Genomic DNA, 24,258 nt, shown 5'->3' on the forward strand with positions numbered 1-24,258 from the left:
TTTATTATTTAGACATATATTACAAATGGCATTATATCTGCCACCTTAGCATATCATATAGCTTTGAGGGTCTGGAATAGTCTTTATTGTCACACTTGTAGGAGTCTGATGTTTAGTAGCTGTGTTAGTACCGTCACTGGCAATGTGTAGTGCAAGCTGGAGAGGCCTCCCGACACAGGCCCTGGCACTTATGTGTCATCCATGCTCCAAATTAGCCATGAACGGCATAACCTTCCTTTTTAGGTTTGGCGAAAGTGAGGCAATTTAAAAAAAAACATGAAACGGGGTTTCAGGTCAGTCCCTTTCTGTCCGTGGTTGGTTTTGGTCAGCCTCCTTCAGCTGTTGCTCATTTGTAAGGCCTTTCCCATCACGTTTGATAAAAGCAATCTGCTCCTTCCACCCCAGTAACTTGTTTCGGATTCATTATGGGGATTGAATAACAAAATATTGCAAGCAAAGATATCAGGGTACATAAATACTGTGTTAAAATTGTGTTTACCTTAATCTCATGATAATAGTAATAACAAAACTATTGTGTAAAGAATACAGCTGAAGGTAATATTATTCAAAAGAAGGTAAGAATATTGTTTTTTTAATTAAATATAGGCAGGAAAATAATATATTTAAAATATTATTATCCTTAAATGTGATATAATGAAAATTACATAGTTTTATTCTGTTATTTCAGTGTATTTGTTTATACATATTTTTAAAAACCTTTCAATTAAAACAGAAGCAGTATAGCAAATTTAAAATAAAAAATATACAACCTACAGAAATATATAGCTAATTGTACACATTAATACAAACCTATAAAATAGTTTTTTTAACACTTTACATTAAATATACAAAAGAAACATAAAGCTGTATTATGTACAATACAAAATAAATAAAATATATTATAATATATATTTAATAATATATACAGAATATATCATATATATTATAATGTACGTGATAAAAATATTATCAATATATTTACAAGAATTACAATAAAAAGATTAACAGAAATGAAAATGTATAAAACATATTATACACAATATAATGAATAGTTAAACTAATATAATCAATGTAAACACATTTCATTTTAAGAACAAACATTTTTGAAAAATAATATAAATACACATATAAGGAAAAAAAGCATTCAATATTAAATATCAATACAAAAACATTCCATAAACACTATTTAGGAAAATGTATATAAAGTATTTCTTATGCAAGGGCTTAATTTACAAATCCCACTCCATCCTAATAAACAGTAGCTTAAGTGTTGGACTTCAGAGGGATTCGATTTACAATTCACACTCAAATCTAAGCAACATTAGGGAAAGAGTTGGACTCCAAAGGTGTTAGATTCACTATTTCCACTCAGGTATAAGCAGTAGTAGGGAAAGTGTTGGACTCCGGAGGGACTACAAATAGCATGCCACCTCCAAATTGTTTTATACAAAACATAAATACCTAGTATCAGAAAAAATAAAATCATATTAAAATACATATTATATGGCAAAAAAGTAATAAACATAAAAAGATCACACTTTATGGAGCAGGACTGTGCTGCGGAATGCCAGTAGGTTTGGCTGCAAAATAGTCTCCTTAGGGGACTTTATCATCTTTCAAAATTGAGACCTAAAAAAATATTATGGCTTGAGTTAGGAATAAATTGTGTAAATAAGCAAGCAGTACTAATCCTGATTCATTTTGCTGTTTTTTAACTGTTTTAAAACCCTGCAAGAAAGGTTTACATACAAAGCCTGCAGGAGCCTTCCACTTCTGATGATGCTTTAAGACTGCCATTGCTGTCTCAGGTACACAATATTTTTCTTAGTCAGGACTTGAACTATGGCCCATATGTACTAACACATTTTCCCAAAGTCACAAAACAGGAAAAACCCTTTTGTACATCAGGAGCTATGTCAGGACGGCACTGAATAAAGTGCTTGGTATGGCAGCACAAAAGCACCAAAATAGGCAATGGGTGCTAGACTGTGCAAAATTGTTAATCTTATTTAAAAAAAAAAAATCTTGGCCAGGTTACTTGATGTGTAAAAACACAGTCAGGAAGAAAACCCTATGTGGATGGCGTGAACTCTGCCTTTGAGCAGTAGTTACATAGGAAATTCTAGGTGGGATTGTACAAGTTTGTTCCAAAATCATCTAAGGGTTATATTACCTTGTTCAATGTTCAATTAGATTGTTACAAAATGTACACTTTTTTATCAGATTGTCCTTTTTCCATAAACCAAAGATGATATATATAGGCTGACAACAGATTTTCAGAGCCTCTTCATGGCGAGTTAAAGAAAGTTTAATGCTCTGTACAATTCCAGATGCAAAAAGAACGATGATGGACAGAATGCTGAACAATGTCAAACATTCACCATGAGTCAGAGATCTGGGCCTGTATCCATAGTTTTTTTGCTCACCACACCATTCCAGTTTGGGACCAGCCTTATGCAAATCAGGCTTGACCCTGCTTCCCATGGGAACATTCCAGCCCCAAATCTCAGGCCAGGTCCTCCATGGACCGGAAACAAGCATCATGGAAATGGTTTTGGGGTATCACTCAGTTAGGGCAACAACTGCAAAAAGAACAGAGGATGGACGGAAGGCTGAACAATGTCAAACATTCACCCCCAGTCCCTGGTTCCCTGTGGCAGTGGATTCAAGCTAGCCGGGCTGATGAGGGGTGATATGCCGAAACCGGTCCCACGATGCTTGGGTCAGACTGATTTGCATATGGCTGGGGTGGCAAGCTGGGCAAGAAAGCAGTGGATTGGGATCCTCAAGTGATTGCCAGTGGCTGGGATTAATTCAAGCATTCCATCCATCACCTTGTTGTTTTTGCAGCTGTATAAATGCAGAGCATGAAGCAGTCCAAATCGCCATGCCGAAGCTTATTTATAGTGCTTGGAAGGTATGGAAAGAATGAACCCAAATCTAGTAGATTTATCATTATGAAGTGTTTTTTTATGATGAGAAATATCTATGCTAATTTGTTCATATTTTCTCTGATGAGGGAACTTTGTATGTGATTCAGTAGGGATGTTGGAAAAATGTCTTTTTAGATCTTTCTGAATTGGACATATCCTTGGGATGCCATTTAATTTTTCTTCTTAATTATATGCACTTAATTGTGATCAATGTTCCCTGTAAGGCGCACGCGCGAGCGCGCGCGCACCTTTCCTTCCCCCATCGCGCAGGCCCCTTTGGCAAGCGCGCACGTTGTGCTGTTATCGAATGTTCCACCATTCCTATGCGTTGTGGTAGTTTATATGCTTTATCACTTTCTGAGTTTAAATAAGCCTTTTAGAGCGATATACGTGTTCCCCTAAGGCAGATAATGCTCATATTTGAATCTGGATTGAAGTCAATGAAAACAGCGTTTAAATGCCGCGGGGAGTGTTGTAAACATCATTTGGCGTCCTTTAGCATACAAGCGAGCAAGTGATATTTGTCTTGGAAATAAATGGTTAATGAGCTAGGAAATGCTTCAGAATAGTAGAAAATGTGCTGTTATCAAATGTTCCACCATTCCTATACTTTGTGGTAGTTTATATGCGTTATCACTTTCTAAGCCTAAATAAGCCTTTTAGAGCAATATACGTGCTCCCCTAACAGGTCATGTCCTTGGGCGTGTGCAACCAGGTCACAAAACTGCCTTGATGCCCCATTGCATGGAGCAATGATATCCCTTTTTTGCTTTAGTGGTATGGAGAGGCTAATGCCAAAGATCTTGGCTAGTTATGCGCTGCGCGCGTGTGAATGGTCAATTTCTTGGCGCACGTATCCTTGGCTGCAGCGCACAGAGACCGCACACTGCCGCACACAGTGGAAAAAAATTAGAGGGAACATTGATTGTGATCACAGTCTGCTATATTATAATAATGATTCTACACACTTTATGAGGTTTCTGAAATAAACTTTCCTTTAATATAGGCCCCCACCAGCAGAAGAAAGTATAGAAAATGTAATAGTTTGGCATGGCAAGAATGTTGTGGACATAGAATAATGGATTGGATTAATATTCACTAAAGTGGGATGTTCATTTTTTCAGCTTGTATGTGTGTAGATGTATTTTGTAGAATATTTGATTGCTTGGAATTGTCTGTATTTTATATATGATGTAACATTTTTTGGTTTATTTAAACCATTTATTACAAGATTGGAAATCTTTGGTATGGTTTGCAATATTTGAACTGTTTGGGAGCATTTCTTTACGTTTTTCTTTGGCATGCCTGTTAGAAAATGTCTAGGTTAATTTATCTGAATGCGCCAACGTAAGGTGTTTTGAGCTGTGTATGTTTTAAGGAAGTTTTGGCTTGATTTAGAGTTCAGCGGATGGGTTACTCCATCACAAATGTTATGAATATCATGACTACGGAATCAGACATGCCATAGGATATAATGCACTTGTAATGTGGCCGACGGGATATCGAACACGCTTGTGATGGAGTAATGCATCCACTGAACACTAAATCAGGCCCTTTGTATTCTGAAGTAAACAAGACACAAGAAATGTATTTCACAATGTTGGTCAGTCCATATGCACTGCACAGGTTTACAGTGGTGACTGGCAGAAATGGAGTACGTCTCCAGGATGGAGCTGATGACCCGATGGCATTGTGGTGAAGCACATTGTGGGCAGCCGCACACAGTGTACTGGGTAATGAGTGACAGACCTGCCTCAGATACCTTAACTGCGAGGCTAGGAAATCAGAATCACTAGGTTGTCTGGGATAGAGCCAGACTGCCACTTGTGATGAAGCGGAGGTTGGAGCAGAGGTGACATGAACGACTAGAGAAGGACATAATCATTGAACAAGCATGAGCCTGCCGAGGGGAGTGACGCGAGACAACAGCAAAGAGCTGTGCCACAAAGTATCTCCAACAAAGCAGCAGCAGTTCACCAGGATATTATTAACGCCATCATAAAATGGCTGCCTTGTGGGTTTAACAGAAGAGCAAGCAACCCAATCCAGTGTGACTACGCACCACACATCTTGATGTGGTGTTGCGTGGTTCATCTTCCGTGGAGAGTGGAGAGAGCCAGAGTTAGGACAAGGTTGTTTGCCACACAACCTCTGTGAAGGAAAGGTGGTTCCCTGCACGAGCAAGGAGAGGGAGGGAAGACTGGTGAGCCAAAGGGTAAGAAGACCAAGAAAAACGAAAGGTCCATGCGATGTGAGCCATGTTTAAAAGATGCTTCGCTCCCTGGTTGAATGAACAAGCAGGAAGAGCAACAACTAAGTGAAAAAAAAATCACTAGGTCTCAATTCACTGTGCTACTGTATGCAAACACCTTTGGTGGGTGTGTGTCTTTGCATGTGTTGGCACATAAAGCTAGACTTTTTACTCTATCAGTTATTGTTTCTGTGGTTACCCCTCTCCCATTAATCAAAACTTCCAACTCACTGCTGCCTAGATAATTCTTCCACCTTTCCTAAACTGCATTTTGGTATTATTATATTAAACAACATGCAGACTGTACCTGGAGGTGCCTATGAAACATCACTTTGATTGCATCATTGTGCATGGGACCAAGCCAGACTGGTTTGGACATACCCCACTTCATCTAGACTGTGGGGTGACACCGATTTTGTGGAACCCGACAAACATTCAGAATGGCTCTGCGTGAGGGTCAGGTTGAGCACAAGGAGCTACACACTGCCTGTGAGAATTTAGAAGAACTACTTTTTACCTGTCAAAGAGACCCACATGAGATATGGATGACATTAGGAACAAAATCACTAAGATATGAAAAGTAATAATAGACAAGTGAAATACAGAAGATGAATCCTTCCCGGATTTGTATCCGGGTGTAGAGAGAGTCAGGAGGATTAAAACTATTGAGTTGTCCTTTCGTTTTATATTAAACAATTATTATGCTGAAGAGACCTGGTGTATTTGGAAAATAAGACACCCGAGTGAAGAATATGTGCTTTTAGTGTAAATGTAACCATCTTAAAATTCCTGATGAAGGCATTAGATCAAAAACCGAAACTAGCTGTAAATTATCGATGATATTATTGAGACAATAAACGGTCATATGGAATATAATGGAAAGAAAAGTTAAATATAAAATATAATAGACAATATGTGAATGGTACCCTTTTTCCTGTAGTTAAGTGTGGTTGAGAAGCATGTGTGGGCTAGGTTGTGTTAATATTTTGTTTTTTGAAAAACTAAATAGGTAATTTGTAAATATTTTGAAAAAATAATATTTTTCATGATATAAGTAAATTGTATTACATTATGTGTTGAGGGTCTCATGCTACATGAACGATAAAAAGTTTTAAATCTTTAGGTACACACAATATTTTGCCTTGATGAACTTGAAATGCATATGTTGGAAAATATATCCCTTATGGATATATAGAACAATTATTGAGCCTTGATGCTACCAAGTAAAAAATTTGCCAGCTATATATTTAAAAAAATCCTTCAAGCAGAGAAGAGATCCTCGCGTTACACTGCAGAATTATTGTTATTTTAAAATATGACCTTGAGGTACAACATAGAACCAAAGTTCTTGGTTGGGCAGATAGTCACAGGACAGTGATGTTATTCTGTGCCTCGGAAATTGGCATAACAGTCTTTTCATTATGTCTATGGCAGGAAAGAAAACTCATAGTAACACACACCAACCTGTGCTTTGAACGCTTGATATCTTTCGTAAATCTCTAATCCCAAAAGCAGCCCCGCACTTCCATGAGGGGACCTGCTCTGTCATGCGGCTTGCAAAGACCCTAAACCACCCTGTAATGGCGGTCATCACTTGTAGTGCTTATTGAGAGGGGTGGGTGGCCCCCGAATTCAGATGTAAGATTATTGTGAGCTTCTGCAGCCCAAAAAGCCTGAAAATATTCCTTGGGTATACGTACTGACTAACTCTGGATGTGTTTGCCAAGACCCACAATAGATTGTGACCTCATGTTAAGGATGTTGTGCAGTTACTTTCTTTTTATCAAAGTGGAATCTATTTAAAGACTCCTATACCTGCCGATGAATTTTGAACCTGCTTTATGTATACTTTTGCAAGGGTGTTTAACATGGATGCGAGGTGGTAGATACAATCTTAGTTTAAGCATAACTAAATCCCAGCATTCCATGTTCCACGATTGCTTCCTACTCAACCAGTTAAGGGACGATCACCCTGTCATAAATATGTGCCTCAGTTCATTTGCTAAGGATCACATGTGTGCAAAATGTAAATCTGCATGTGAAAGTCAGCACAATTACCAGCTCTGACAGCCGGGTTCCCAGGGCAGCAGGGTTTGCTGGGCTTCAGTTGCATCAGGATGAGTGTTCACACCGGTGTGCTGAGGCCACAATACTACTCACCCCCAAACTGGATAACCACGTGCTCCTCTCCCGCACTTGACTCTCTCAGGGTCCCGAGACAGAGCAGTCCAAGCCTTACTCAAGGAGGTGAAGTGGGTCAGACGCCCTAATGCCAGCTAATAATATCCATGTCCAGTCAGTGCATTATTTTATGAAACAAGTATTTTACTGTACAAGAAAAATAAATTACACATAAAACTAAGATACACAGTGACCACCAGGGGCTGTATTATAGAAGTGCCCTGGGGGCACAATGGGCATTTCCACCTGTTGTGCGTGCCCCCTGGACACTGGTATTACAGAAGGGACAACAAACGTGTGTGTGGCCTCTTTCATTATACAGATAGCGCTGGTGCACATATGCACCAGTGCTATCATTGGAGGGGGTTCCCTCATTTGCATGGGGGTGTGGGCTCTATGCAAATGAGGGAACCTCTGTGCCTCTGCACCTGCTCTGTATTACCGACGTGGGCACAGGGACAAACATGCCTTTAGAAGGTGCACTTTCAGTGTGCCTTCTAAAGGCAGCCCTCTGGAGGGATGAAAAGGTGTCCCATAGACCCCGCAGACATCCCCTAGCACACAGGTGCAATGACTCACTACAACCGCCTGCAAGGGATCTCTACTCCCTCTGAAAAGTACAGGCAGATTGCCGCCTGCACAGAGAAACACCGAGCAGCTTTTAAACAGCTGCTCCATATTTCTCTTGAATGTGCTACCTTGGGGGCATGATTAGGAACTATTAACAGTGGAATTAAAAACTCCCATTGCACAGGGTTACTTTTCAAAGATAGAGAAATGGTACCAATACTTTTGTTGCAGTGATTTGGCTTCAGCAGTTGATAAGAAGTAAAATGTTCCTGGGTCTACCCACACTTCCGTGGGAGGGGACACTGCTCTGGAGGAGTCGAGGACTGGTTGGTGGTGCCTGATGTCTAGGCACAGTTACTGGACTCTCGCTAGTCTAGTGGCCTCTGGGCTAGCTATAGGAGGGGAGTAGCTGGTAAAGATGCGAGTAGACCCTCACAAGACACAAAAAGGGGTGTACCACACAGCTCACTGGCCATGTTCTAGATTTTCTAACAGCAGGGTGCCCGTTGGGACGGTTCCGCACGCTAATGGTGCAGAGCAAGCCAGGACAAAGCTTAACACTGTGCAAGCCCTGAGGCGGGGACCAAAGGCTCAAATAGTAAGTTCTTCAATAGGACACTCTTCCTCAGTTACAGATGGTGTCTGGAAGCACTCAGAACCTTCCACAGCACAGGTCAGGGTCAGGGGTAAAGCAACATTGCCTGCAATGACAGTAAAGAGCTTCCCCTGCATCCCTCCTTGTTGATGTGAGGCAAGCTTCCTTATCTTGAGTAGCTGCCTGTAGACTCCTTGTGCTTAAAAGCGATTGATCTTCCACAGTCAACACAGATAACTCATTCCCTGCTGGGATGCTGAAAAGTCTTTTTTCCTGGTGAGTTTTGGTCAGACTTCTAAATTCCTTTCCACTGTCAATCCATCACAAATCACCACCTCAAATCCAGGCACTGTTCCTCAGGTGGATATGGGAAATGATAATCTAACTCCTCAATTCCACTCCTGGATCTTTGCTTACTCCATCACCTTGCTGTGTGGCTATTCAGAAAAAGAGTACAACATTGAAAAATCCACTGGAAAGTTTTAGCTTTCACTGATGGGAGGCTCCTCCAATGAAAGTGTCTACTACATTTGAATTCTGGGTGCACTCCTAATCCTGGTGGCACATTTCCTTCAGATTCACTCTGTAATCACTGCATGGAGAGAGCCTGCAGCCCTCCCCCTAAGTCAATTAGTACCTGCATGTGCTACGCCCCCAAGGATGAATGCTAATAACCATCAGAACAGGAGGCCCTGAATATTACACAGCAGAAAGAAATCCTCAGCTAACCACATATAAGGGATGGCTCCTTCCTCAACCCACCAAGCTTCTGCAAGTATTTGGAGGAGCACAGGGGAGCTGTAATATCTGGCAGAACAGCTTACATCTTGTTTTACATTAAACACAAAGGCTTACAAAGCCATTGTCATCCCATGAACAGGTTTGCTCTTAGCACACATATCCCAGACATCAGAGAGACAAAAGGAGAACCCAGGTGAGGGAGACTGCATAGACTATACCAGGAGCAAATCCCTCCCACTGACTATACACTAATGCTGCCACCACTGTCAGTCTAGAGCAGCCTGGGAAGCGAGGGCAGGAGCCACTCTCTGTTAAAGAGGGTTGTACTTTGAGTGCCCCCTTGACCTCAGAGCTAAGCTCTAGGGTGACAGTCCATGTAAAGAGGGAGATTCTCAGTGGACACCCGTGTTTGTTTTATTCAGAGGTAGATATCAAACCGCCTACAATAACTTTCCAGTGATTTGCAACGAGAACAGCATAGGGCAGAGAAGCAAGCTCTCCGGAGCTATTCATAAACTTTCACCTTTGGTCAAAAAATTCTCCACGATAGTTTCTCCACAAAACATTTTTCACAAAAGAATTCCCTTTCTAAAAGTGATAGCAAGAATTTATTTCCATAGAACAAATGTTTGCCAATTTGTCCTCATAATCTTTTTTAACTTTCCACCAGTCACAAAGTTTGCAAAGTTTGGAAAAAGATATACAGTAATAGTGGGACAATGTTTTAAGTCATCTAACTTTTTTAGCTTTTGTACTGTAAATAATTAGTTCTTTTATATTCCCCCTTCAGGGTGGCTTCATAGCCTGCCCTAATGTTTATGAAATGGGACTTCATCTGTCTTACTCTAGTCGCTATAAACCTATTTCTTTACTGAGCAATTAAACTGCTCCCCTTATGCTATCCAGAAGTATTACATATAGACATTTTTCCTTAACTACCTTAAAATCATCAAAGGGCCATCTTCAGATTTTTATGAAAATTTATGACTTTGGGCCTGTATTTTAGCCCCTGGTGTTGCACTGCAAACATTCGTCTCAACCCAACTGCAAATGGCCCACCGAGTTTGCCTGTTGGTGGATTTTATTAAAGAAGCAACTCTTCTGCAATTGAAAATGCTGATTTGTTGTAAACTTACACTGCCTCCACCTTCTGTACCAACGCCATTATCTTCAGACCCGGTGACTCCGCTGCACCCTACATGCGTATCTGAGATTTCACTTCTGGTGACGGTCTGCCTGTGTCAACATCCCCTGCGGCTGTGCTCCTCCCCATCGGTCCACCTGAGAGTTTAGTTGTAATTGTAAACGTTTATTGCTTGGATTTCTTACCATCATCTAGAGAAAATGAAAAACAATGTAAAAATGATCATATACATTTTTATGCTGTTATAAAAAGTGATCTTATAAAAATACCATTAAAATCAAAACGGTCCAACGTTGAACATTACCATAAATGAAATAGAACCAGGCAATATTAACAGGCAATCATAAAACAGTCAGATCGCATTTTTCAAGTGCTCTTCTGTTATGCCCATACATTTCATCACACACCCGATTATGTTCCCTGAAATCCCCTTAAAATAAAAATGCTTGCGTCCTTAAGTGTTCTTATTCCATTCAGTCTAAACAGTGGTTTTAAGTCCTGCGTTGAAGATGTGTCATGCAGCAGTGATTCTGGGGAGCTGCAGGGCTGCAATGAGGGGTCCTGCATTAAGGATGCACCGCACAGCGGAGGTTCCAAAGAAGTGCAAGCTCCGGTGTGAGCTCCTGAGTTGAGGATGCATTTTCAAGATTGTGACTTAAAATCTGACTTTACTGTTAAAGAGGGTTTTAAATTTCAAATCTTTAGACACCAAACTCAAAATTCCTATCTGCTCCTAATCGGAAGTTACCACTTATTAAATTTAATAAGGTAATCCAATGTCATTCATTTGGAGAAGTAGGCCTTGCAGTAGTTCAAAGCGAATGTAAGACTTTTTTCACTACCAGAAAATGTCAAACTTAAAAGCACATGTCCAACTTTTTTAAATACACTTTACCCTGCCCTATGGGCTGTTTACTACAGGTGTGGCTTGTATGTATGAAAAAGGAAGGTGTAGGCCTGACAAAAGGTTTATTTTGCTAGGTCGAAATGGCAGTTTAAACTGCACATACAGGCTGCAATGGCAGGCATAAAACATGTTTGAAGAGCTACTTAAGTGGGGGACGCAATCAGTGCTGAAGTCCCACTAGTAGTATCTAATTTACAGCCCCTGGGTAGATGTATTGCACTTTACTAGGGACCTACAAGTGCATTGGATGAGCCAGTGGGGTGTCAGCCAATTCTACTATGTTTAAAGGAGAGAGCACACACGCTGTAGAACTGGTAAGCAGTGGTAACGTTTGCAGAGTTCTGAAAGCCAACAGAAGAGAGTGAAGTCAAAAGGTTTGGGGGTGCCCCTGAAGAAAGGGCCAAGTCCAAAAATCTATTTCATACAGTGTAGTCACATAACAAGAAGCAGCTTTTTACTTTTGTCTCATGGGGAAGACTAATACTTTTCAATATCAGTGCCATTCTCCAAGCAGAGGCCACAGGCTGCTACAAGCTTGTGCAGATGACTAGGCAGAGAACACAGGCTGCTAGAGGTGTGTAGGGGGTGAATACCTCTGCCTTTTAATCCATTGTTTTTGTTTGATCCACAGGGGTACAGTCTGGGAACTGTGTCTTCCGTCTAGAACTGAGCTGCAGGAGGAGACCTCAGTCCACAAGTGTGAGTTCCCAGCAGAGACTCACAGCGAGATCTCAGTGACTGTGAACGTCACCACCGTCACCAAAGACGTCCTCGCCTTCTGCAAGGAGCCATTTAAGATCCAGAAAGTTGGTGAGAAGTGTCACATGCATTTATGTTATTTCCCTCTCTTGCTCTCTCTCCTTCCCTTCCTCACTCCAGAAGTCTCCATCAGGAAATGTTCTGCTCTTTTACTCCTTCTTCCCTGGACTACCTTTCCTATGTTCTATGTCCCTATATCAGCATAGGGGCTTGTTCTGGTTGCTTCTTAAGGCACTAGTTTTCATTCTCCTTATTGTGCCTTGTCTCACTTTCCCCACTTTGACACATCATGGTGAGGCTTCTCGATAATGTTCCTGCCTTGGGTTTCTGCCTGCAGCTCCTCCTCCGTTCTCCAGTATTTGCCGGTCTTTGTGGTCCTTATTTATTTATGTATTTATTTATTTCCTTATGTCTTTATTTTATGATGGACTAAAAGGGATGAGGGCTCCTTACCAAAACATACCATACAAAGGAATAATGTTTAGTACCACTGAACCAAGGAGGCTGTAGCAGTCCTGTCAAAGGGAGCTCTAGACCTGGAACATCTCACATGTTCTTCTAATGGATTACATATAGAGCATCCTGTAGAGAGCGTTGTCATGTTTTTAGGGACCTGGGTAGTACAATTAGTGAAAAAATATGATTTTGCATTGTATTATAGGCTAGGAAGGCATACATCTGTAATGTGTTTTTTCTCAGTTCAGATAAATTTTATTGAGATTTTTTTGTATATGCCAAACATACGAGAATTAAATGGAAATAATATATAATCTATATGAGTAATCAAAGGCAACAAGAGTCAAAAGAGGATAAGGAAGTCATGCATGTGGGGGTACACGAGTGATAAAAGGAAATCAATGGGATAGGATTGTGAAAATTCAGATTCATTGCAATTAGTAGAGCGATGTCGCAGTGCAGAATTAAGGCGCTGACATTGATGTGTACATTCAGTAAATATGGGTTAACATGAGAGCATTATACATTTCCACAAGAGAGTATTTAGTAACAACATTGTATGGTTTTGGTCCTCTTAAAAAGGAGGATAGTTCACTGCAGTTAAGGCCTGACATACCATTGAAGTGTCTAGGTTATGGAGTAAATGTGTGTTGAAGAGGTCTCTTGTCTCTGTTGCTAATGAGTCCAGGATCATTGGAGAAAACTTTTGCAAGTGTAGGTTCATTAGGTGATTTCTAACCAAGTCCTATCCCCATATAAATCTTATAATCATGGCTTGTCTGCCTCATCGCTTTCAATCTACGAGTGGTCTCCCTACATTCAACTCAGTTACCCACAGTCTCCCTGTCCACCATCTCCATCACCTTCCCACCTTTCTGTGGTGAGCTGTCTCTTCTCTTCCTTTCCAGGCTTTGGGTCCCTCCCTTCCCACCATCCAATCCTGAGATGTCCACCCACCCACTGCCCAACAGCAGCATCTGTCTTGCCTTGCTAGTCTTATGCCTTCCAGCTGTGGGCTGCCTGTGCTCCAGATTCATAGATATTAGATTCCCTGTATCCCCGCGCTATAAGTGCTGCGGAACATGTACACATATGCACCCATCCTCCAGGACCATCATACTCCACTTGGCGTCAGGGATGACCACTTACATTATTCTTTCTTACTATGTAGAGGGCATGGGCCGATTCACAACCATCACTTTGTCTCCATTGTTTAATGTGGGAGTGTGTCGCAGTACCTGTGAGTGCACCTGCGTAGTGCTTGACTGACGCCAAGACTGGGCTGGAGTACGTTTACACCTCTCTTGACACAGTTAGTGCAGTAGTAACTTGAAAAGTTTCGTTTATGACCAACAAATTACTCATTCATCGATGTGTGTTTATATTAACATGTCCCTCCACAAACCTCTCCTTAAATTTCTCTAAACTCCTCTGATTTAGTAGTAAGTATTCCCCATTTTCCAGTCACCTCCCCCAGTGCCCTTTCTGTATTTACTAATAAAACGTGTACTTATGTGTAAGGAGATGGCTGTCACTGTGGCATAGGAGAGGCGGGGGGAGGTATCTGGCTGTAGGTTTGTGCATATATTATTTTGTAGTATTTGAGTGGTACCACTGCTGTTTATGAATATTCCCCAAGGTTTCTTATGAGATATACTTTGATTTATTTTTAAATGATCTTGCATGAAATCTATTTTCCTGAGGCTGGTTTTTGAAACACAACATTTTGCAAGATATATATTTTTTTGCAAACTGCATTTTTAAGCTGTCTTTTGGTTTTCTCTGTACTACTGTTTAATTTTCAATTAACAATGTCTATTAAAAACGGTGCTTTTCTTGTCTGAATGTATACTTTATTTACTAGAGATGGACTTTTCTGAATTATATTTTGTTGTTTTTTAAATGCGCCTTGTTTTTCTGAGATGTGATCCAGTTTATGCAAGAATCACAATTTTTGGTGAGATGTACTTTTAATTCATTGTGTGAGATAAATGTTGAGTTTTGTGGCATGTGATGTCCCCTGCTAGTTGCGAAGCGCATGCTCATGAACTCTTTTTTTTAAAGATGTGCTTGATTTACTTCCAGATATATTTTATACCATGCACTTTGCTTTTTAGTACTTGTGTACGTTTTTTCTTTACTTGTATGAACTTTGGGATTCGCAACATGTATTTATTAGTTTCGTTTCGTTTCATTTCCTTTCCTTTCTCTCTCTTCTTATCCCCACTTCCTTCTTTTCCTCCTAAGAGTTTTGTGCTCTGTTGCTTGCGAGGCCTGACGAGGGTCTTCTCCTCTCCCCACAGTGCGCCCTCACGCCCCTCAGATCCTCAGTTCTAATGTGAGCGACGACCACCTGACCCTGCACTGGGCACCGCCTCTGCCACAGCTGGAGGGGCACCTGATCTATGAGGTCCGGTACTCTGCGATGAATGCCTCGGACTGGAAGGTAATATCAGACCAGACGGGCCCAGTGAGCTTCACTGTCCTCTGTGCAAATACCTCAAGTAAACAGCAGACAACCAGACACACCGGTGCAACACATGGCAGCACACACAAGCAAACGTACATTCAGAGGTACAGACTCATACACATCCACTTACATCCACTGACAATATATCATTCATTCACACAAACACGCCGTTTTATATATGCAGCCAAACATATATACTTACAACATGCACAAAACAAACCAGGATGTAAATCTAAGCTCCACTCCAGGCCTAAGTGTTAGCACCATACACAAACACACACACGGACGCATGTTTACACACACATACACACATGCATGCACACATTACCCACAAGCGCATGCGCACATACACACACGCACACAAATAGATACAAATATATATAGAAGCACACCACACACACACACACATGAATGCACACATTTACCCACATGTACATGCACACACAAACAGATGCAGCGATATATATAAACACACAACACACACACACACACAAGTAGATACAAATACATATCTTAACACACCACACACACCACACACACCCTTACCCCCACACACACATGAATGCACACATTTACCCACATGTACATCCAAACACACAAATAGATACAAAAATATATATACACACACCACACGCCCACAAACACATGCATGCACACATCTACTGACATGAGCGTAACACACATAAATAGATGTGCACAAATTGCTGTCTTGCACCAATGCAGGCACCCTTGCACCATGGTGCAAGGGTGCCTGTGTTGTGGGGATGATTGTTTTTGTGCAGGAAGGGACAAGAAGTGTTTTCCTCTTCGTATCCGCAGCACACATAGAAAGAGGAAATAACGGGGACAAATAAAGATATTTCTCCCCTTTGAGTCACTCTTACGCCACACCTGAGTTGGCGTAGGAATCTGACGCATTCCCAGACTTGTAAATCTGGGAATACGTCAGATTCCTTCGGGTTCCATGGGTGTTGCGTGGGAACGACCCAAGCAACACCCATGAAACGTCCCTTTCACGCAGTGATGTGCGTGAAAGTGCTCAATATTTACAAAGCCATGAAAAGCCATGAAAGGTGGCTTTGCGTGGCCTTGTAAATATGGGCTGGCACACTGCACCACCGGAGCATAAAAAAAATGACGCTCAGGGAGGGCAGTGTGCAACTTTACACATTTAAAACGCTACCTTTCCTCTACTTACATGCCAACACACACACAAACCCTCTCTCTCACAAACACACACACACACAACAATTATAGGGGGACATTAACCCAGATAGGAATAAGACCAGACGAGGAAGAAAAGGCCTGGCTGGTTACCTATCCATTGAGTAGATGTGGATTGATGAGGCCACAATGGACTCCCCAGGACCACTATATGGAGAGCAAGGGCTCCATTTTGGCTAGTTGCTGATGGATCTAGAGGATCTGAACTGCTCTAGAGAAGTGCTCCAGATCCTGGAAGGCACGCACCCATTCTACCTGGCCTCGATCACCATCTAGAAGGCAGCTGATTGGTCCAGGAGGAGGACATATGGATGAGAGTCATCATCTGCTGGGAATACAATGTATTCACAGACGGTGATGAAGGCAGGTTCAATGATTCTGTGTCTATGATGAACAGCAGGGTTAGTAGTCATCCAGGCTTTGGAAGGTCTCCCCATAGAGGTGGAACAATATCTGGTAAAGGATGCAGCAATGTTTGATCATTTTCTTACGACATTAGCTACTAGTTATCAGAGAGGCTGTGCACTTTGAAGTGGGCAGTGATTTTGTCATTTTTGGTGATTAAGATTTAGGGGTGCTCTCAGTTATGAAAAAGAAGAGCAACGATTTTAAGATGTTGTTTCATTTTCATATCAATCTAAATATCATAATGTTTTGCAAAGTGCTGTTCTGTGGCTACATCAACGCTCCATAAGAATAATGCGGATTTGCAAAGGCTTACTGGGAGTTAAACTCAGATCTGGTGTAGAGCTGAACCAGAGTCCAATGTTCTTCAACGGCAGGAGTCTGAGAATAGCAGTTAAAGTGTGATCTGGTGTAGGCCAGATCCCCTAGTCTAATGTTATTCATAGTCCAAGAAATTAAAGTTTGATCTGCTGAAGAGCATAACCACAGTCCAATGTTCATCACAGACAGGAGTCTGATGGTGGAAGATGAAGTGTGATCTGGTGTAGGCCAAACCTCTAATATAATGAGTCTGAGGATGGAAGTTAGAGTATATTATGGTGAAGGCTGGTCCATTCAAATGTTTCCTAAAACAGCTGTAGGTTAGGTTCACCCTCAGACGTCCATTCAAGGCACCCAATAGCCTGTGGCTCCTGGGATCACACTATGGGGTTCAGACACTCATAAACTTGTTGCTTCTTCAGAAGTGCCATCACAAAGCACAGGTTCTAAGCCTGAAAGAAACTGAATGATACTTTGGGATGCTACTTTGCAATTTCTACAAGTATCCTTGTCCTTTACCCCAAAAGACCTTTAGAGCCGCACACAGTACTTTCAACTTAATCATTGCTACCACCACTGGGATCCAGTGGATCACTTGCACAGCTGTTTTTACTTGGTCATGCAGTTATAGGCTGACAGGTTGGCCATCTAGTTTATCAGTGCAGTCTGCTGCAGAATGTGTGCACTAGCCCAGTATAAATGATGTTGCTAGACAAGTCACCACCAGTGTTCTGCCCGCCTCCACAATACTTTAAAAAGTGGGGTGGGGGCGTTTCTAATGCAAGTAGAGCTGCATTATGTGCCTTTAGCCTCAGTGTTGACATGAGGAGTTAGCAGAAACTTATAGCTAAACAAGTCTAGGAGGCCAGCTGATGAGCAGTGAGATAAGCCCCACTTCTCCAAGGCTCCCAGAATGTCAGGATTGGCTCAGGTTGCAGACTTTGTCTTGCATCCAGTGAAATACATGGTCTAAGAGGGTGGCAGTGGTATCCCAGTTCCCTGTGAATTAAATTATTGTTGGTACATGCTTGGAACTGCACCTAGTACTGTTCTAGAACCCCGCCCTCCATTTACTTACCTAAAGGTTTAGAAGCCTCTCTGCAAACCAGCTCTGAAACTGGAGGTAGAATTCACCGGCCTTATGAGAAAGGGCTGTGACACATCAATGAGGAGTTGCCTCAGGAAGAAGCAATCACCACGCTGGTCCTTAGGCATAAATGTTGGGAACCAAAAAAATATAAGGATGAAAGATGTATAGAGGGATGAAATGCTCACATTAGTGTCTGGTCCTCAAGGTTTCTGTGGCAACAAGCTGTATTTGTTAAAAGGGCTGACCACATTCACCGCAGTGCCCTAGGCTTCACACAACTAGACTGACACCATGAGTAGGGATATTTTTAAGATTTTATCGAAGCCCGCACTACCTGTTACTCCTGAGGCAGCTCATAGCTCATCGTAGCAATGGTCATGGATGCTTTACTGTTTTTCTAAGACGTAAATATTGCAGATACAGCAGTTTGTTTACATTTGGATATAAATGTGCTGGCCGCTAAGTGTCCTGATCGCCTGAGGAAACAGATGTTACCTTCAAGTCAGGGTTTGTATCACTACATTCAGCCTGATGGTGTTATGACTGATAATATTGAATCCTGGAGAAGTCACCATGACGTTCCAGAGATCCTTCACTCATTTACTCACCGGCCCACAAGGGAAGGCCGAACTTGTCAAGCCTAGGCTTTGGCTTACCGTCCAGACCAGAGGGAGATGGGGTGAGGCCTCTGTTCTTGCAGGTCCGGCTCTGGCCGAGGTAGGGGCGACCCCTTCCGGTAGCCACGGTGTTGTTGACAGTATACGCCAATACAGTCCATGCCCTCCAGAAGGAGTCCCTGAGGAAAAACCCTGTAGGGAAAAACCCTCCAGATGGGAACTCCCTGGAAGAAGCAGGACACAAAGAAAAATCAGAATCTAGAAACTAGGACAAATGCAGGGAGAACAGGCAAAAACAGGAGAAAAAACTGGATATCAAATGAGAAAACCAGCAGGAGCGTGATCCCCACCGAGCAGTGTTGCAATGCAAGGAGAAAAGAATTCAAGGCCCTTATGTACCCCTAAACAGGAAGTGATGAACAGGAAAAGGAAAAACAGCCATCTTGGATTGGGGTAATTGAATCAGATAGGAAAAATGCCACAGGAAGAAGGGAAACAGGTGCATGCAGGGAACCAGAGAAGGGAAAGGTATGATGGGATAGTAGAAAAATTGGCTTCCCACAAGAAGAGAGGAAAGAGAAAGAGAAAGCCCAAGAGGAAACCCCAGGTAAGTGAGGGGCTGAGGGGGAGGGGGCCCGAGGGCCTTCACTTATTTACAGTGTGCCGCACAAAATGCGCGGTGAGAACCAAAGCCCAATTCTGGGCTCCCGTCCCCGCCGCAGTGGCGAGGACAACGCAATGCCGGAAAAAGGGGGCACGGCGGGCCCCGCGGCCTGTAAAATAGACCACGGCCCCTGCCGCAACCCGACCAGACCGCGCTGCCGGGACGTGCGGCGCAACCAAACTCTCAATTAAGTGCAAGCCTAACGAGGACTGTGGTGTCAACATTGGCCTTTCTTTGAAACTGGCATCAATCTGACATGGGTAATGCTTGCTTGGACTTGTGAAGGCCAGTCATATGTGGTGGACAGTGATAAATGTTTGTTTAGAGTCCTGCTACTAACAGCATATGTTTTTCCTATGCAGCTAGTGATAGGGTGGCCTGGTAAACTAGCATTCAGTCTTGCTTTCTGGGTTTGGAGTACTCATTATCAGTGTGGTCAGGAAACAGCGGATCTTAGGAATGCTGATGATAATGGCTAGTTGGGGGCCGAGTACTGAATATCTCCATCTTCAGTAGGCATGTTACTGCCCCTCACCCACAGACCAATGTGCACCACTCTAAACTGAAAGAAGATGAACCATTTGTCCAGTAATATCTTGGGAAACTTCTTTCATAGCCAGTTCAAGACACTCAGCCAACATTGCTCATGTTTCTCCAGTGTCTTCTAGAAGGTTGAAGACACTGAAGGTTGCTCCAAGAAGAGTTGGTGCAGCTAGTTAAACATGTAGAAAACCAATGGCATCTGATCGCTGCCTTCTCTTGGTCTTCTTTCCACATTGGAACTTCCTAGGATCCCGTCCTCAGGTCCGGCACAGTAAATCAGCAGCTCCGAGCAAGGATCTTGGCACGATGCAGCAAAAGGCATCATCTCCTGGTCTAGAGCGCATTGATTGTTCAATGTGCAGTAATCCATATGCAGTCTCACCTCTTTGTTCTTCTTTTTATCCACTACAAATGACAAGATGTAGGTGCTGTAAAACTCCTGGATGATGCCTGATTTGAGGTTCTGCTTATGTCTCCACACAATGTCTACTCTTCCTGCAGAGGATGTGTTTGTCTTCCTGGTCCTCTCCCATGTCCCACTGACATCTTGAAAAGCCATCAGTTTCCCTTAAAGAACTGTGTGGCAAGCTCTTCTTGAAAGTGTCTGGCATGGGGGAGTCACTGAAGTTCATTTGCCTTGTATTTAACTTCGCATCTCTCACAAAAAGCCATTTGGCCCCACTAAGCAGGGAGACTTTGAAACTTTAACATTTTTAAATGCTTCCCATTGAACCAATGATCGCAGTGGTGACAACATTGGATCAAAAACATAGGAGAATAAAAGGAGTGGTAAAAACAATCGGCCACAAAAAATCAGCCCACAAATAAATCAGGAGCAAAAGCATCAGGAATGGGACAGGTCATAATAAGGGGTAAATAATAGGAAAAGGATAAGGAACTATACTAGGTTAGTGATCAAACCAACAACAAAGGGGCCTTAGAGAGTTTTTATCATAAATAAAAAGACAATAAAAATGCACAAGTGAGTTGCTGATGCAACAAGGACATCATCTGGGATTTAAAAAATTATGAAATTAGTATTGGATAAAATTGAATGCTTATCCAATATGAATGACAAAAACACAAACATTGGTTGCCAAAATTAACTATTCTGATATTAATCTCTTGGGGTTACTATCAAAGCAATAATTGAATCTGAAATTATCAAATGGAACTGGCATAATGGTTTCTAATGGAGCTTCATCAGGAATGACCTCTGCAGGTGACTTCAATCTCCATCTAGCTCCCACCTGTAGGACTTGTGATCAGTTGTTTTCATGGCATGGTGACTTTACCTACTAGACCCTATTCTCTACCTCTTGAGATGTTTGCTTACCCGAGTCCCAGTTAGGTATAGTCATGTTCCAATCAGGTTTCTAAGTGGACCACATGTGGCAATGTCGATCATCATAATTCTTTGTGATCCCTCTTTATCATGAGGAAACAGACAATCTAAGGCAAGTGAGGTCAGCTATCGCTGACCCATTTGATCCTTCCCAGTTGTGTGACAGAGATTCACATTCTCAAAGAATCAGTGGGATTTTGCCCGAGTGCCGCAAAGAGCGACTCCTTTAATTGGTTCTCTGGGTAGATGGTGGTGGTACTTCTTGTACACAAGGGTCACTTGGAAGAAACGTGCATAGCCATGTTGACTTTCAGATCAGTAAAGCGAGGTGAACCAAATCGCTCCTCGCTCAGCACTATGCTGTTTGATATCTGCGCTGCAATCCTTGCACGGCTGGTTAGATCATTTCACCTCAGACTATGACATATGCAGATGATTCAGAACTGGTGATTCAACCAGATGACCGCGCGGGGGCCACATGAAAGCATATTTTAAAGAAGGGTTAACAATGGTGACTTGGGTGACTAGGCATTAAAGTTAAATAGTGACAGGACAGAAACCTTGATTTTCAAAAGCATTAAGACATTCAGAGTGGTGGCCGTGATAATTTGTCCATCCTCCAACTCCTGCGACAGGGCAAGAGACTCAGGTCTTATCCCTGATTACATCCTGGCTTCTACACCACATATATTTAAGTTGTCACTCTCTCTTTCAATTTAAGAGTTTTGGACATTCTTTCTTTCCTTCCATTGCAGTGTAGAAATGTCTCTGTCCGAGGCCATTTATTCTTTCTTGACTTGGTCAATGTAATTTGTTGTGTCTAAGCGCTCCTAAGCCTCCACAATACAAACCACAACTTCTTCAAAAACTCAAAATCTGGCTGCATATGCCAGATAGGCCAGAATGCCCCTTGTTTTGGCAGTCATCTGGCCTTTTTATAAAGAACAGCAAGTTTCCTTGTTGGATGAAGTCCTATATATCCAGAAAATCGCAGTCTTCCTCTACAGCAGCCATGTCTACCATCCCAAACATTAAAAGGTCCAGATTAGGTGACCACTTTCTCTTTGACTTATCCCAGCATTGGGATCACCTGCTTTTAGCTCTGAGCTCTGTTTGTTTATGACCATCTGACCTTCAGGTAGGCTGTGAAGATGTGGCCTTTCAGCAATTGAAGCAGCCTTTTTCTACAGTATGAGTGTTGTCACAGACCTACTACCAAGACACCCTTGGGGTAATCATCGCGTTTTCGAAAATAGTTAACATCTCCATTAGAATGTCTCCACTATTCCACTGGGATGTTCACCATGCAGTCTAGTAAACCAGTACTTATGTAGGTTTCTGGCCTCCTCAGGTGCCATTGCTCACTTCACTGATCCTCTGTACTCTCAACAATATACTTGTGGGACTCTGTGGAGCTGTTGTTGTTCGAAGGTTTTAGAGTAGACTGTTCTCAGACCTCTGTCATTTCTCTGCAGCTCCGAGGAGCAGTCAGATATAATCCTCTTCACTTTCTGTGGTCTATCTGCGGTCGATTCAGAGTCTGGTATTGGTCACTTACACATTGGAGGCAGAAAGGGAAAGCTGTGGTCTGTCTCTGTGTGCTCTTAGATCTGAAGTCAGGCGCTGGTGAGACTCTCTGCTGTGCACATTTGGGCTCATGATGCAGCTTGTAGCGACAATCTTACCCTCCCCCTCTCCTCTGAGAAGATCTTCACCCCTCTTCTTGGGAGGATCGGCATCCATCAGGCTTGCTGGTGAGGATCAGGGCTCTGGGCTGGGCATCATGGATGATGTCAAGAAAGGTGGGTGCATTACTCTTCATTTCCTTCAGCTGACAAAGCATTGCCTGAACTTCATTGACTCTACTGACCACCTCTCTGCTCAGGTAGTGTCCAGCTTGAATGTGGAAGCTCTCTTCCTGCTTAGCCCACTCACAACCGCTCTTCCCGGCTTTGTATTCCCAGAGAGAACTTCTTGGAAGGTGAGAACCTTGGTGACCTTAGAATGTATCAACCACAACCAGGAGGATATGCCTATCAAGAAATACATCATCAACGCAGGGAACACTTGTCCCAAAGAATGGACAGATATTGTTAGTTAAGGTAGGTCACCTTTGAGACAGGGATCAATGTAGTAATTGGACCTGAAAAGTGTAATTTTAAATGTATTAAAGGTCACAGCTTTCTCTCGGGAGCAGACAGACATTAGACGAAGAAAAATATATTTAAACTTATAAATAAATCTGATAGCTCAACCTCTGCGAAATGAAAGTGAGCACAATACTTAATGGACTGTAAATTTAAGGCTTTTCGTAAAGTGGTTAACTCTGCACTCCACCTAAAATGATTTATTGATTACAGTTTGATAGCTGATCTTCATTTTCTGGCATCAGTACAGGGGCACCATATACAATAGATCACCTGGGAATCAAAAGATGGATCTGCAGCAGATCACCTGGGGATCATCACACCTACAATAGTTCACCTAGACAATCAGAACACCTGCAATAGATTACATGGAGATCTGAAAAGCTGCAATACATGACCTGGACATTATATCACCTGCAATAGATTCCCCGGGAAACAGAACATCTGCAATAGATCACCTGGTGGTCAAAAGATAGATCTCAATAGATCACCTGGGGTTAAGAACACTTTCAAAAGATCACCTCTGGATCAGAACACTTGCAATAGAGCACACGAAGATTAGAACACCTGCAATAGATCACCTGTGGATCAGAGCACCTGTAGTAGATCACCATGGGATCAAAAGATAGATTTTCAATAGATCACAAGGGGGCCAGAACACCTCCATTGGAGCACGTGGGGATCAAATCAGCTGCAATAGATCACCTGAGGTTCAAATGAGAGATCTCAAATAGATCACATATGGATCTGAATACCTCCAATAGAGCACCCAGGGATCAGGACATCTGCAATAGATCACCTGAGGATCAGAACACCTGCAATTGATCACTTGGGGAACAAAAGATAGATATGAAGTTAATGGAGATCGAAACACCTGCAATAGATTATCTGGAGA

At 42.2% G+C, this 24,258-nt stretch overlaps 1 protein-coding gene across 1 annotated transcript in view; it reads left to right on the plus strand.

Moving 5' to 3' along the window:
- The window catches only part of MPL (MPL proto-oncogene, thrombopoietin receptor), a 71,785-nt gene that overhangs the window by 37,317 nt on the left and 10,210 nt on the right, over positions 1 to 24,258 (plus strand). Inside the window, exons 7-8 of the mRNA XM_069227345.1 lie at positions 11,954 to 12,132; positions 14,841 to 14,983. Coding sequence (XP_069083446.1) covers positions 11,954 to 12,132; positions 14,841 to 14,983 — 322 coding nt within the window. The remainder of the gene's footprint in view (positions 1 to 11,953; positions 12,133 to 14,840; positions 14,984 to 24,258) is intronic.

Source organism: Pleurodeles waltl, chromosome 4_1 (genome assembly GCF_031143425.1).
Source record: "Pleurodeles waltl isolate 20211129_DDA chromosome 4_1, aPleWal1.hap1.20221129, whole genome shotgun sequence".
Lineage (NCBI taxonomy): Eukaryota > Metazoa > Chordata > Amphibia > Caudata > Salamandridae > Pleurodeles > Pleurodeles waltl.